Consider the following 13,286-nt stretch of genomic DNA (forward strand, 5'->3'; position numbering starts at 1 on the left):
GGTTGTCAAAAGTATGCACAAGAAATTTCATAACAATAATGCTAAAGTCACTCCATAAATTCATAGAAAAAGGGCGTTTGTTAACAGTATTACTGTTTATAAACAGTGTTACTGTTCATGCCTTTGGTCCATGTAAACTAGTGCTCATTTTAAGACCTACCTCTACACTAAACACTATCTATATGACGTAATTTAATTTATAGAATTTTTCTTATCAAATTTATAAATAGAATTTTTTTAGCTCTCTTAACCCGGCAAAGGACAGGCACCACACTCGGACTTTACACAGTAATATGTCGCAATACATTTCAAAATGTACCAAAAAGTCTAGAAAGGTAACCCACTCATGACTCGTACATTCTCAAACAATAATATTGCTTGCTGTATATTAGAGTCAAACCGAGCAAGCTGAAATGCTCAAAGATTTCCAATAATACTAGCTAATTGTGCAAAAGAATATTGAAAGACAAAAGAGGAGGAAGAGCAGAAATGGGAAAGAATAATTTACTTCTGGAAACCACCACCATATTGGTGTTGTTGGCCACCAAAGTCGGAGAAGAATTCGTTACCACCTATAGACGGTGAAGATGAGAAACCGGATCTGCCAAGACCAGAGCCGGCACCCATTGCTCTTCCTGTGTAATATGAAGTCAGGGGTCGTTTCTCTCTTTCACCTAATCCTTCACTCAATCCACCCACAACGCCAACATCTGCCAGGGATACCTTCTTGGCTGCAAGTAAATTCAAATGAGAAGGCAATTATTATGAGAGGCAACCCATTTGATTATTAAAGGTATAGAGTTGTGTAGAACTCCATCACAACCATTGAGTGTGATTATCTAGTTTTATGACAATACAGTGCAGGAGTTAGAGGAAACCAAAACGTGCAAAATATTATGTTAAACATCAAATCATGCAAACAAAATATGCTGTGGGAAAGGTTATTTAGGAATTGAGATATTATACTTACGAGCAGATATATTAAGGTCAATCAATCCACGGCTCAGTGAATCTGCCCAAATTCCTGACTTCACCTGGAAAGCATCCTTCTTTGGTGGAGTGCTCGAGTCTTCTGAAGATAAATTATTATGACTTCCAACATTGATACCATTATGTGAGGTTTCTGAAGATGCTGAATCAGAATGAGTGAATGCGCCAAAGAAATCAGATCCATTGAAATTGTTAAGTGGAACAGCAGCAAAGGGATCGACAATGTTAGCATCTTCCGGTGCGGAGTTTGGAGCTTTAATTTCTGGATGCATGACGGGATTCGGGATTGCAAAAGGATCAACTATTGAAGAAGCTGAAGCAGATATGGCAGGTTGGGAAGCAAATAGATCAACCTCAGTCTGCACAAATGGTACTAACAGTTAGTGCAGGAGAATCGGGTCAATAGAACCTAAAGGAGAAAAAATACACCCTTTATCCTTCCTGGGATAATTAATGGATTCATAAATGAAAATTAAAAATATTTTATCTACATACTTGCACCAACATTCTTTTAATTTATAATAAATTACATGTAATCCCCTAAAAAAATAATCTGTAAGTATCATAAGATATTTTAGTAGCATTTCCACAATCACGGTCCTTATGTTATAGAAGGCCATTTTTATGCTTCTACCAATTAATGGAAGATATACACGTTTACCAAGCATTAGTTGATAGAGATAGGGACAGAAGCCACATGGGACCTTCTCCGGCTACTTTTTCTAACTACAGGTCAGTGCAGGAGGTTATATCCCCACTCTTTTGAAACATGAGAATAGAGCCTTTGATGGGGAAGAATTCTAGGGTGAAGTAAAATCAGAACCAACCTCTCACGAGTAAAGAAAAATTATACTTTGTGTTATTTAACTCGTGAAGCTCCAAGAAATATTGTCCAAAAACCCAATCCCAGTCAACTTGTTCCATATAAATCTATTAGCAAAAGAACACCTTTACTTTGCTTTCAAATCTGCAAAATCTATTTCAAGCACACCAAATGAAAAGACAGAGTCTCACCAACTACTGGATATTTACACTGTCATGGAAGGTAAATAATCCTCTTATTTTCATGCTTTTCCCAGTTGGGATAGCTCAGCTGGTGGAGCAGGGGACTGAAAATCCTAGTGCAGTATTAAGACTATCCCACATAATTCATCTCATGAAAGTAGTACAACAAAAGTACTAAACTCTAAATTAAAGATATAAACAGAGATGAAAGCATATCTGACCTGGGTTTGAGAACCCAGTCCCTTATCTACATGTAGAGATGCTGATACAAAAGTTGCATCTGCAAACAGATCAAAATCTGATGAACTACTGTTCATGACAGGCTTGTCTGCAGGAACAGGCGTTGGAGCATCCAAGAGGTCACCAACCAAACTTTGTCCAAACAGATCCACCTGGTTAGAGCTTCCAGCAGCAGCCTCTGTTAAAAGCATAAATTGCATAATCCACAACAAAACTATAAAATACATCCTATAAAATAGATTGTTAACATATGAAGGGAACTAGTTCAATGAAATTAGAGCATCCTGTTGAAATAGTAATCTAATGCAACAGTTGAAATCCATGTAGAATGTGTGAGATGGAGCTCATGACACAATAATTATCAAACTCAAATTACTAGGGGTTGTCTCAAGTGGTAAGGACCTTGGTCTTGGGGTTATACTTCTCCAAGGTCCAAGGTTCAAATCCTTGAGTGCAAACAATTTCTAAGGGCCAATGTCCCATTGGTCAAAAAGCCGATGATTTGCTTGATCGGGACTTAATTATTAAAAGACATTGCGTTGCGTGTACTTGGCTTCACCTATTTTGAATAAAATTCTTATTTAGTGATAAAAAAAATAGTATTAAAAGACACTGCATTTGCATGGTCTACCTCGGCCCCTCATCACAAAAATAAAAAATCTAAAATTCAAACATTGATGATGTGCTACACTAATGAGGCAAGAGGCACCACACTGGTTTTCAATGGCCACACATGCAAGATTTTGACACAGAGAAATGCTTGGTCTACAAAGAGTTCTTACAAAAGAAAATTTACAAACTGACATGGTTTGGTGTGATTTGTTATATTGTAAAACTCTTTATTGTAAAGTAAATCTAATGTATCACAAAAAACCATGTCAGTTTGTAAACTTCCTTTTGTAAGATCTCTTTGTAGACCTAGCGCTTTTTTATTATAAGCACCTTCAAATATCTACTTAACATGAGTATTAAACCATCAGCTGACTCTATGGAATTTTATTTCCACAACAAATCTATTCATTCTTTTTTTATGATCAATCATAAAGTACCATCTCAAATAGGCCTCAAAAGCAATCTTTTTTTTTTTTGGTATTTCAGTTGAGATCTCATCAGAAAAGGCTCTTAGTCGGTGAGTCTGGGGAAATAGAAGGCCCGCATTTAACATGAGTAATCAAACATTCAATGTGAAAAGACGCTCGCTGATTGCAGGCTCTAGCACCAAATAACACTAGCAAACATGAGAAACTCGTGAATTCTTTATTATTTATATAAAATTAACAGTTCTACCACAGTAAACATCATTTCAGAACACTTACTAGCAGTTCCACGGGGATCAAAATCATCGAACTCATCCTCATAATTATTTGAAGGGACACTTGAACTTTGAGAACGAATTGAACCGTACTTATCCGAGCCATATAATTTAGTTGATGCTTTGGATGACTTATTATCATCCTTACTGCAAGATATACAATCTAAAATCAGCATATAGTAAAAGATTTAACAATAAATATTTATGATAAATTCTAGTAACAATCAAGAAAGGAAGTTACCTAAAAAAAGGATCAAGATAGGAAGTAAACGATCAAAAAACGATCAAATAGACCAAGTTACAGAAAGAGAAGAGAACAAGAAATTCCTGGAATCTGCTTTATGAATCTGCCCAAGTTGTGCTCCTCAATGTCAGAAGGCATGAGTGGGTATCAGAAGGTTGGTTACATTCAATGAAGCTCTTTTGGAGAAGGCTCTATGCTAACAAGAGAAACATTCTTTGGAGAGCGATGGTAGATATGAAGCATGACAGTGAATGGAGTGGGTGTAATTCAAATGAGGTGAATAAGAGCTATGTGGTCGGGTTATGGAAGCACATTTGAAGTGTCTGGAGAGAATTTTCTTGACACATCTGATATAAGGTGGGGTAGAGCCAAGACAAAATTATGGTATGATGAATGGTGCAACAATTGACCTCTTAAAAGGGCCTTCCTGGAGGAGCTGACATATATATCCTTAAGGTCGCAATTTTCTCTCTCCTAGAAATTTTCTCTCCGTACACATGCACACTTTTTTCTTCTCGTTGCTTCCTGTAACGTTTTCTTCATCGTCAATGTTTCGTTAATTGTTTTCTGAAGTTTTGATGATTATGATGGGTTGTTCTATAGAAGTGGTGATTGAATCCAAATGCTTTATTTTGTCAAAACTTGGTGCTGATGGTTTGCGAGTCACTAAGGTATCGTTTGGATTCGAAAATGAGTTGAGATGAGTTGAGATAGGTTGTGAATAATAGTGAGATGAGTTGTGAATAGTAGTGAGATTTATGAGTTAAAGTTGGTGAATAATAATGAATAGTAGTGAGATGAGTTGAAATGAGTTGAGATGACTTGCGAATACAAACCGAGCCTAAGAGAAGCTGGAAAACAAAACAAACGGTGATGTTGGGGCACTCTTCAACCCAGTGGCTTGGGAAGGTTTTAGAGGAGAGCCTAAGCAGGTGGAAGAAGGAGGTGTATCCGGCAATGTGAGATGGTTTATGTAGTATTATTGCTCAACGTTGTTCAAATAGGAGAGGGAGATATCTTGAAATTTCAGAGTATAACCAGGGGGAGGAGGAATGTTTTATGTATTCCTGAAGGAGAAAATGGATGGGGATGGAGGAAGATGAGGGAGGTGGTATTAGAGCAAGGGAAGGAGGTCACTAAAGTGGGTGGTTTGACTGGTGGAGGTTATCGGAATCATGGTAAAGGGGCACTGAGGCACCATGCTCGGTTGTATAAGGAGGCCCTATCTACGTCGATGCCAAAAGAAAACTTGCGTGATGGTGGCGAGAGAGTCACTGATAGAGGGCAAGGGCAGTGGCGTCGGGAAGGCACGTCGAATGGTGCGTTGAGCTATTTCCATGGCAGGGGCTCTACGGCGTGTCAGGAGACGTGGGAAGTTAGAAGGAGGTTGCTAGAAATGCAAGGGCAGTTGCGGTCTCTGCAGAGGGACATGGCTACAATAGTGGCATTTGTTGGTTCAATTAAGGCAAAGAAAAACACGGGGGATTCAAAAGGGCACAAGTTACAGGCCATGGGCCTAGCAAAGCCCAAAATGAGGCCCATCAGAAATTTAAAAGGCGCATGGGAAGGGCGCTGTGGCAAAAGAGGGGTGGGCCGTCTTGGTCCAATATCTTAATTCTTTCTAGTGGGGCTGGCCCGTCTAGGCCTAACATGCAAAACTCAAACAGGGCTGGGCCTTCTCAACCCAGGGCTCAAAGTGGCAGGAAAGAGCATGGGGAAGCCCAGCCCGTTACGCCCGTCGAAAGCCCTAGCTCATGTTTCCCACCCGAGTTGCAAAGTATCGGCTTTGTGCCGGACAGCCAGTCGATGGCGAATGGTCAGCCGACTGTGGCACAGACACCGCCGATGGTGGTAGAGGAGGATGCCGATGAGGTGTCACCGGCATTCTATGCGCAACAGGCTTTGGTGGGTTTCGATACTCGGTTTTCTCCACCTAAGGAGGTGCAGAACTCGCCGATGAAGGGTGATGGGCTGTTCTTGGCTCCGGCAGACTTGTCTGTAAAACATTTTGAGGAATTTGAGGTGGCTGAGGAAGAGGAGGACTCGGATGATTTGATGCATTTAGTGGAGGATGAACTTTTCATCTCTGAGGCTTGCGGTTTGGGGGAGCTTTCAGTGGGGAGAGGTTTTCAGAACTTAAATAACAAGATGGGGAATCCTATCCCATTAAACTATTATTTTCCAGATCAAGCCTCAGATTGGGTATTACATAAAGCAAAAGAAATTCAACATGTGGTGGGGATTGAATGTGATGGGTATGAGGAGCAGTTCATAGCTTTGTTAACTGCTATGGAAGCTAGACATCATCAAAAAAAGAAGGAGGACTCGAAGAAAAGTCGGGAACTGAAAAGATTGATGTGGTCGATGAACTCGGAGGGTAGCTCTACTAGGAATAGGGCAAAAGGAAAGGGGCTGACTTTTTCCCAATGAAACCCAAAATTGTATCTTGGAATGTCCGGGGTCTAAACGAGGTAGAGAAGCGTCTTCGGATTCGGCATTTAATTCGTGAGTGGAAAGCGGACATTGTTTGCTTACAGGAGACAAAGCTGAAGATGATTAGTAGGAAGACTGTGCGGAGTTTATGGAGCAGTATTTAGGTAGATTGGGTATACTTGGCCTCTTCAGGGGCATCGGAAGGAATTGTGGTGATGTGGGATAGGCGGGTGGTGGAGAAAGTGGAGGAATACATAGGGAGATATATGATAGCATGTTCGTTTAAATGTGTATAAGATGGTTTTTTGTGGGCATTTGCAGTTGTGTATAGTCCTAATCAAGATGTCGACAGAAGATTGCTGTGGGATGAGCTTGTAGGGATACATAGCTGGTGGGAGCTCCATTGGTGTATTGGGAGGATTTCAATGTGGTTCATTTCCAAAGTGAATGTTTTAGAAGTAGAAGATTGAGGCCAGCAAGTTTGGAGTTCTCAAAGTGTATTTTTTACTTGAATTTGATCGACCTTCCACTTGCAGGGGGTTTAGCCACATGGGCGAATAATCTGACCTGGTCCTGCTTAGATCGTTTCTTAATTTCACTAGAGTTGGAAAGTCATTTTCCGGACGTATGGAAAACGCGTTTGGTACGCCTAGCCTCGGATCATTGGCCTATTTTGCTTGATTTTGGAGGTATTCGTAGTGGTAGAAGATATTTTAAGTTTGAAAACATGTGGTTGAAGTCTGAAGGCTTTGTGGAAATGGTCAAACAATGGTGGATTTTGTATCATTTTGAGGGTACCCCCAGTTTCATTTTTGCAAATAAACTGAAAGCCTTAAAAAGAGACTTAAATGAGTGGAATCAAGAGTCTTTCGGCAATGTAGAGAAAAACAAAAATACTAAGTGGAGGGAAATACAGGATTTAGATAGAATACATGAAGGGAGACCACTTATTGAGGAGGAGCAAGCACAGAAAACTTTGCTAGTTGCAGATCTTGAGAGGATAATTCTAAAAGAAGAAATGTCATGACGCCAGAAATCAAGAGCTCTTTGATTAAAGGAAGGGGACCGGAGCACGAAGTTTTTCCATAAAATTGCAAACTCTCATAGAAGAAATAATACCATTGAGGTGTTGAAAATTGAGGGGGTTGAGTGCAGAGAAGAAGAGGTAATACAAGATCACGTGGTCGATTTCTTTGGAAAGCTTCTCACTGAGTAGGTGGGGTGGAGGCCTACTTTGAATGGATTGGTTTTTGACACTATTGAGCCGGGGGATGTTGCTAGCATGGAGAGAGCTTTTGAAGAGTAAGAGGTTTATGATGTAGTAAGGAAAATGGCAAAAGATAAGGCCCCCCGGCCCTGATGGGTTCTCTATGGGTTTTTTCCGAGAATGTTGGTAGGTGATTAAAGAAGATCTTCTGAAAGTGTTTCAGGAGTTTTTCTCGTTTGGAAAATTTTAGAAAAGCCTCAACACCACTTTTCTTACTTTAATACCAAAAAAGGTAGGGGCCATTGAGATTACAAATTTTCGGCCTATTAGCCTAGTGATTGGTACATACAAGATTATTGCAAAAGTGCTTGCTAATTGTTTAAGCGGGGTCTTGGGGAAGATTGTTACTAAGCCTCAAAATGCCTTTGTGAAGGGTAGACAGATCCTTGATGCGGCTCTAATTGCTAATGAATGTCTGGACAGTAGATTGAAAGCTCGCAGCTCAGGGCTTATGTGTAAGTTAGACATGGAAAAGACGTATGATCATGTTAATTGGGATTTTCTACTATATCTACCGGGTAGGTGCGGTTTTGGAGAAAGGTGGAGGTTTTGGATCAACTGGTGTATATCCACGGTAAGATTCTCTGTGTTAATCAACGGCAGTCCAGAGGGTTTCTTCTCGAGCTCTCGTGGTTTGAGACAAGAGGATCCGTTATCTCCTTTACTTTTTGTTATTGTTATGGAGGCACTAAGCAGGATGATCTCGGCTTTAGTAACTAATGATTTTATTAGTGGTTTCCAAATTGGATCATTGAGTAGGAGTATCACTACTATTTCGCATTTGCTGTTTGCAGACGATACGCTTATTATGTATGAAGCCAATCAAGATCAGTTGAGGGCTGTGAAGGCGTAGCTACTTTCTTTTGAAGCAGTGTCTGGTTTAAAAGTGAATTATGATAAATCCGAGTTGATGCCTCTTAGAGAAGTTCAGAATATAAGGGAGTTGGCTGGCACACTGGGTTGTAAGATAGCGTCTCTCCCTATGAGTTATTTGGGATTACCATTGGGTATAGCCTTGATGGCGCACTCTATTTGGGATACAGTGATTGAAAAAGTAGAGAGAAGATTGGCAGGTTGGAAGAGATTGTATTTGTCAAAGGGGGCCGGATTACGCTATTTAAAAGTACAATTTCTAATCTACCCACGAACTTCTTATCCTTATTCCCTATACCGACAAGTGTGGCGGGTCGACTTGAGAAGCTAAAGAGAGATTTTCTGTGGGGGAGTTTAGGAGAAGAGTTTAAATTCCATCTAGTCAATTGGGAGATGGTGTGCCGTCCTATCTCTAATGGCGGTTTGGGTATCAAAAATTTGAGGTGTTTCAATCGTGCATTACTTGGCAAATGGTTGTGGCGATATATCAAGGAACCAAAAGCCTTATGGAAGACTATGATCGAGAATAAATATGGTGATTTATGGGAGGGATGGTGTACTAGAGAAGTTAGAGGGGCCTCTAGAATGGGGCTATGGAAACACATTAGAAGAGGGTGGAAGGTCTTCCATCAACACACTAGACTGCAATTGGGTACGGGTTCCAAGATCAGATTTTGGAAGGATGTATGGTGTACTAATAGTGCTCTACAAGACTTGTTTCCTACACTAATTTTTTATTGCAAATGCTCAAGATGCCATGGTGGCGAAGGTTATGGAAGTCGCAGGAAGGAACATTCACTGGAATATCAACTTCAACCGGGCGGCACAGAATTGGGAGATGGAGAGTTTTGTAGATTTTTATAGTCTCTTGTATTCTTGTCGTCTAAATTTCCAGCATGAAGATGATCTGCGGTGGAGTCCAGCAAGGAAAGGGGTGTTCATTGTTCGTTCCTTCTACAAGGTACTCACACAAGTTCCTGAGATATAGTTTCCCTAGAGAAAGTTTTGGCGCAATAAGGCTCCTCCCAAAGCTTCTTTCTTTGTGTGGACAGCGTCTTTAGGCAATATTCTCACTACAGATAATCTGAGAAAGAGAAGGATAATTATTGCAGACTGGTGTTGCATGTGTAAAAGAGGAGGTGAGTCGGTGAATCATTTACTTTTACATTTCAAGATAACCAGGACTATATGGGATGAAGTGTTTAACAGATTGGACATAGCATGGGTTATGCCGAAAATCGTGTTGGATGTTTTGGCTTGCTGGGCCTCAATCCGAGGTATGCGACAGATCAAAGCAGTTTGGAAGATGATTCCTATCTATATTATGTGGTGCTTGGGGCAGGAACGCAATGAGAGGATTTTTTAAGACAGAGAGATCTATGGCGGAGCTAAAAATGTTATTTTTTAGGACTCTTTGTACTTGGGCCATTGTTGTGGACTTTAATGGCATTGATTTTCATGACTTCTTAGTTTCTAATGCTCCTACATAAATAGGGCATATTCTGACTTTGTAATTGACAATTGATTGGATGAATATATACTTATTTTACTTATCAAAAAAAGAAAAAGATCCTTCCCGGAGTTGTTCAACATTGCTCGGGCAAAGGATATATCAATGGGACAACTTACAGCTCAAGATTTTTTTAGAAGCACAAGATTGGGAGGTGGACCTCTCTTCCTCTTTCTACGATCAATTGTTTTATTTTAGAACGAGACATTGCAGTGAAGACAAGATGTGCTGGAGTTTATCCAAGACAGTACGAGGTTAAGTCATTATATAATGTATTCCTGCCCCACAACAACACTATCTTTCCATCAAAACCCATTTGGATGAGCATAGGGATCATGCGGCGCATATGGAAGAAAAGAATGACTAAAGTTTTGGAAACAATACAAGGACCATTTAGGATCTTAGGAATTCCTTTCCAAAATCATTGTAGCATGGTTTGACAGCAAAACATGCAAATGTATCACAGAGAGAGAGAGAGAGAGAGAGAGAGAGAGAGAGAGATGTAGTGGTAGCTTTCTCTTGGCAATCAAAACCATCTTCTATACAAAGAATTTTGAGTCTTGAAAACTATCAGATCAAATCTTGTTGGAAACATCAAAGTCCTCAAGCGTGTTGAATTTGACATATACACTGGTAAGACTCTGAAAAACCAAGACCTAATTATAATGGACGCATATTAATATACAAGATGATCTAATAGGTCCTCCCAAAACTTCCTCTGTAAGGATAATATCCACAAGAAAAAATGCAGCAACCCAGTTCTTTGTAACCATAATACTAGAATACAAAAAATGGTATGTGGTGACAAGAATTGCTTTCTAGTAACATGAAACCCATAGAAGGATACAACAGAAGCTGACAAAAAATTGATAGCTCACGAACAAATCTCATTAAAATGCTTATTCAACTTTATGATAGCAAGGTCCAATTTGGAATATACATGAAAAATTTATATAAAAATGCCAATAAATCAGGAAAATGCAGATTTTCTACCTGCCATTGTGGGTAGAACCCTTCTTCAAAGAATTCCCCTGATTCTCGCTTGTAACCCCAAAAGGTGACTTTCCAGAACTAGCCTTCTCATATTTCTCTTCTTTATATTGATCCCTGTCTCTATAACCATCACTGAACCTATCACCATCTCTTGCACCACTTCCATACCCATCACTACTCTGGTAGCCACTACTACTATATGATGCAGAACCTGATTTGTAGGTTATTCCAGTAGAAGAAAGTCCAATGTACCTAAAAGAAGTGATATTCACACAGTTCATTCACTGGGAAAAAAATATTTGAAGAATAAAGAAGAATTCCTTGAAGACCAGGACTGTATAATTTCAGTTCTTGAAGCACTTCTTACTTATCATGGTTTGCAGCAGCTTTATTTCTCACTTCTTGTATTTTATCCTTATTATTCAAAAGGGCCACAATGTTTTCCACCTTCTTCCTCACATTTATTCCCATATCCTTCCCGCTTGGCTCGACATATTCAAAACTTGAGAGTGACTTCACCAGAACAAAACCAAAGAGGATATGAGAGAACATTCACTCATACTAAATTGTAGAGAATGGCATGGCCTACGCAGAGTCTAGTCCTTACAGAAATTTGGAAAGTATGTTCTATAATCTCATCAACCGCGCGTTCAGATCCATGTGCCACCAAATACTCTATCACAGCCAATGCCTGATATACGATCAATTTCAAGAGTTGTAAGGCATGAAAGAATCCCATGAGCCACCAAGGTTCAGGGAATGGACAATCCTACTTGCCTTGTAGAATTTCCTTGAATCGAAAAGAAAATAATAAAGGAATTTTTACCTTATAGACATGTCGCCAGTCCTTGCCAGTCTCAGCCAATCTTGTCCACAGAACATCCATAACCATCTGGCATTCAGCACTGACACATAAAAAGTAGTAATGTAAGCTTTAGAGTGAAGAGACACCTTTATTTCATAAATTAGTTGCTTTCTAAAGATTTAAAAGAGATACGAAAATTTTAAAATTATTAGTGTACTTTTTTACTTAAGAGAGAGAGAGAGAGAGAGAGACGAAAGTTTTAAATTACAATTTTTTTGTGGCCTGTGCTATCTCCGCTAATGCAGTGCCATGAGGACCCCAAGGTTCATTATCTGTCGCATCCAGTACCTGAATTAATAAAGGTAGAATCTCAAATTTAAAACCAACCAAAAAATAAGAATTCTAATCACTTGAAAAGAGGTCTAATAAGCCCAAAATTAATCTCAAATTTATTCACTTGCCACCAAATATATAAACAACATTAATGATTCTTGTCTACTTGGACTATGCCTATTCTTGGAAAACAATGTTTACTTATAAAATAAAAAATTAAATAAAAAAATTAAACAGCATTGAACAAAACATGAAAAAAATGGAAGTGTAGAGTCCTCCGTAAATAGCACAACATAGAATTTTTGTATAAACCACAAAATGTACAACTAGATTCGGTAAAAGTTCAATATTCTGGAACCTAAAGAAAATATCTACAACAATACATAGCAGCACTGGCAGCAAACGAAATCGATCAAAAAGTCAATATTACACAAGGAATCAGAATATCGAATCAGCTTCCTCACTTGTGTTCATTTAACTCGCGTCTGGTTCCTTGAAATTGTGCCGAATATTACACATTGCAGTCGCATCGTATATTTCATCAAGAAGAAAGAGAAGATTACAGAATGGGAAATGTTATAAAAATCACCAAGACAAATAAGAAAATTCCAAATGCAAGCAAAAATGATTGTGTTAAAATAAAACGAGAAGATTTTTTTTTTCTTTTTTTGAGTTACAAAAAAACAAAAGATTGATTCGTAACAGAAGCAGACAATCGAGATTCTTCGCTGAAAAGAAAAGAATTAGTGTTCTTACCTTCTGTTCAATCTCCGGAACCATCAGGACCTTCAAATTCACCTCCCTCTTTCTGCGCCAAAAGAGAAAGAAAACAACGAAGGAAGTAAATGAAAATACGATTTCGAAAAGCTTAATAGTAATGAAAACGTATCGAACCGAGAAAAGCTCACATTTCCCGAACTGTTTGATCGAAGACCTTCATGAAATCCATGGCTGAGGGATCTGCAGAACTCCGGGAATCAAAAGAGAGAATGCGAAAATGTTTATCAGAAGGAATGGACGAAGTTTGATATATAGTTGTCGGGGTAACAAGGTGAGCGTGAAAGTACATCCGGGCGGAGGGTATTAAGTATTAACTAATAACTAATTGGAAAAAAAAAAAAAAAAAAAAAAAAAAAAGGAAAACTTGACTAAATATAAATTCAAATTTTAGCTAATATTACATAAATTTACATTTTTCTATTCTCTTCAAAACTAATATCTACATTAGATTACTATTTATTCCCTATATAATAATAAAATATTATCAATTTAATAATTTTT

General features: G+C 38.8%; 1 protein-coding gene across 3 annotated transcripts; it reads right to left on the reverse strand.

Annotated features, from left to right (window-relative positions):
* Nucleotides 1–259: 259 nt before the first annotated feature.
* Nucleotides 260–13,020, reverse strand: LOC121244631 (clathrin interactor EPSIN 1-like). Of its 3 annotated transcripts, XM_041142792.1 has the most exons (12): nucleotides 12,914–12,974; nucleotides 12,762–12,813; nucleotides 12,470–12,497; nucleotides 11,941–12,020; nucleotides 11,694–11,772; nucleotides 11,475–11,558; nucleotides 11,235–11,380; nucleotides 10,868–11,119; nucleotides 3,552–3,694; nucleotides 2,217–2,413; nucleotides 971–1,349; nucleotides 260–731 (listed from the first exon to the last, which is right to left on the reverse strand). In XM_041142792.1, the coding sequence occupies exons 5-12, from the start codon at nucleotides 11,757–11,759 to the stop codon at nucleotides 505–507; spliced, it is 1,494 nt and encodes a 497-aa protein (XP_040998726.1). In that variant the 5' UTR covers nucleotides 11,760–11,772; nucleotides 11,941–12,020; nucleotides 12,470–12,497; nucleotides 12,762–12,813; nucleotides 12,914–12,974; the 3' UTR covers nucleotides 260–504. The 3 variants fall into 3 exon arrangements, with proteins under 3 accessions (XP_040998726.1, XP_040998724.1, XP_040998725.1); XM_041142790.1 differs by lacking the exon at nucleotides 12,470–12,497 and having other exon boundaries at nucleotides 12,914–13,020; XM_041142791.1 differs by lacking the exons at nucleotides 12,762–12,813; nucleotides 12,914–12,974 and having other exon boundaries at nucleotides 12,470–12,663.
* Nucleotides 13,021–13,286: the final 266 nt, after the last annotated feature.

This window comes from Juglans microcarpa x Juglans regia, chromosome 8S (assembly GCF_004785595.1).
Source record: "Juglans microcarpa x Juglans regia isolate MS1-56 chromosome 8S, Jm3101_v1.0, whole genome shotgun sequence".
NCBI lineage: Eukaryota > Viridiplantae > Streptophyta > Magnoliopsida > Fagales > Juglandaceae > Juglans > Juglans microcarpa x Juglans regia.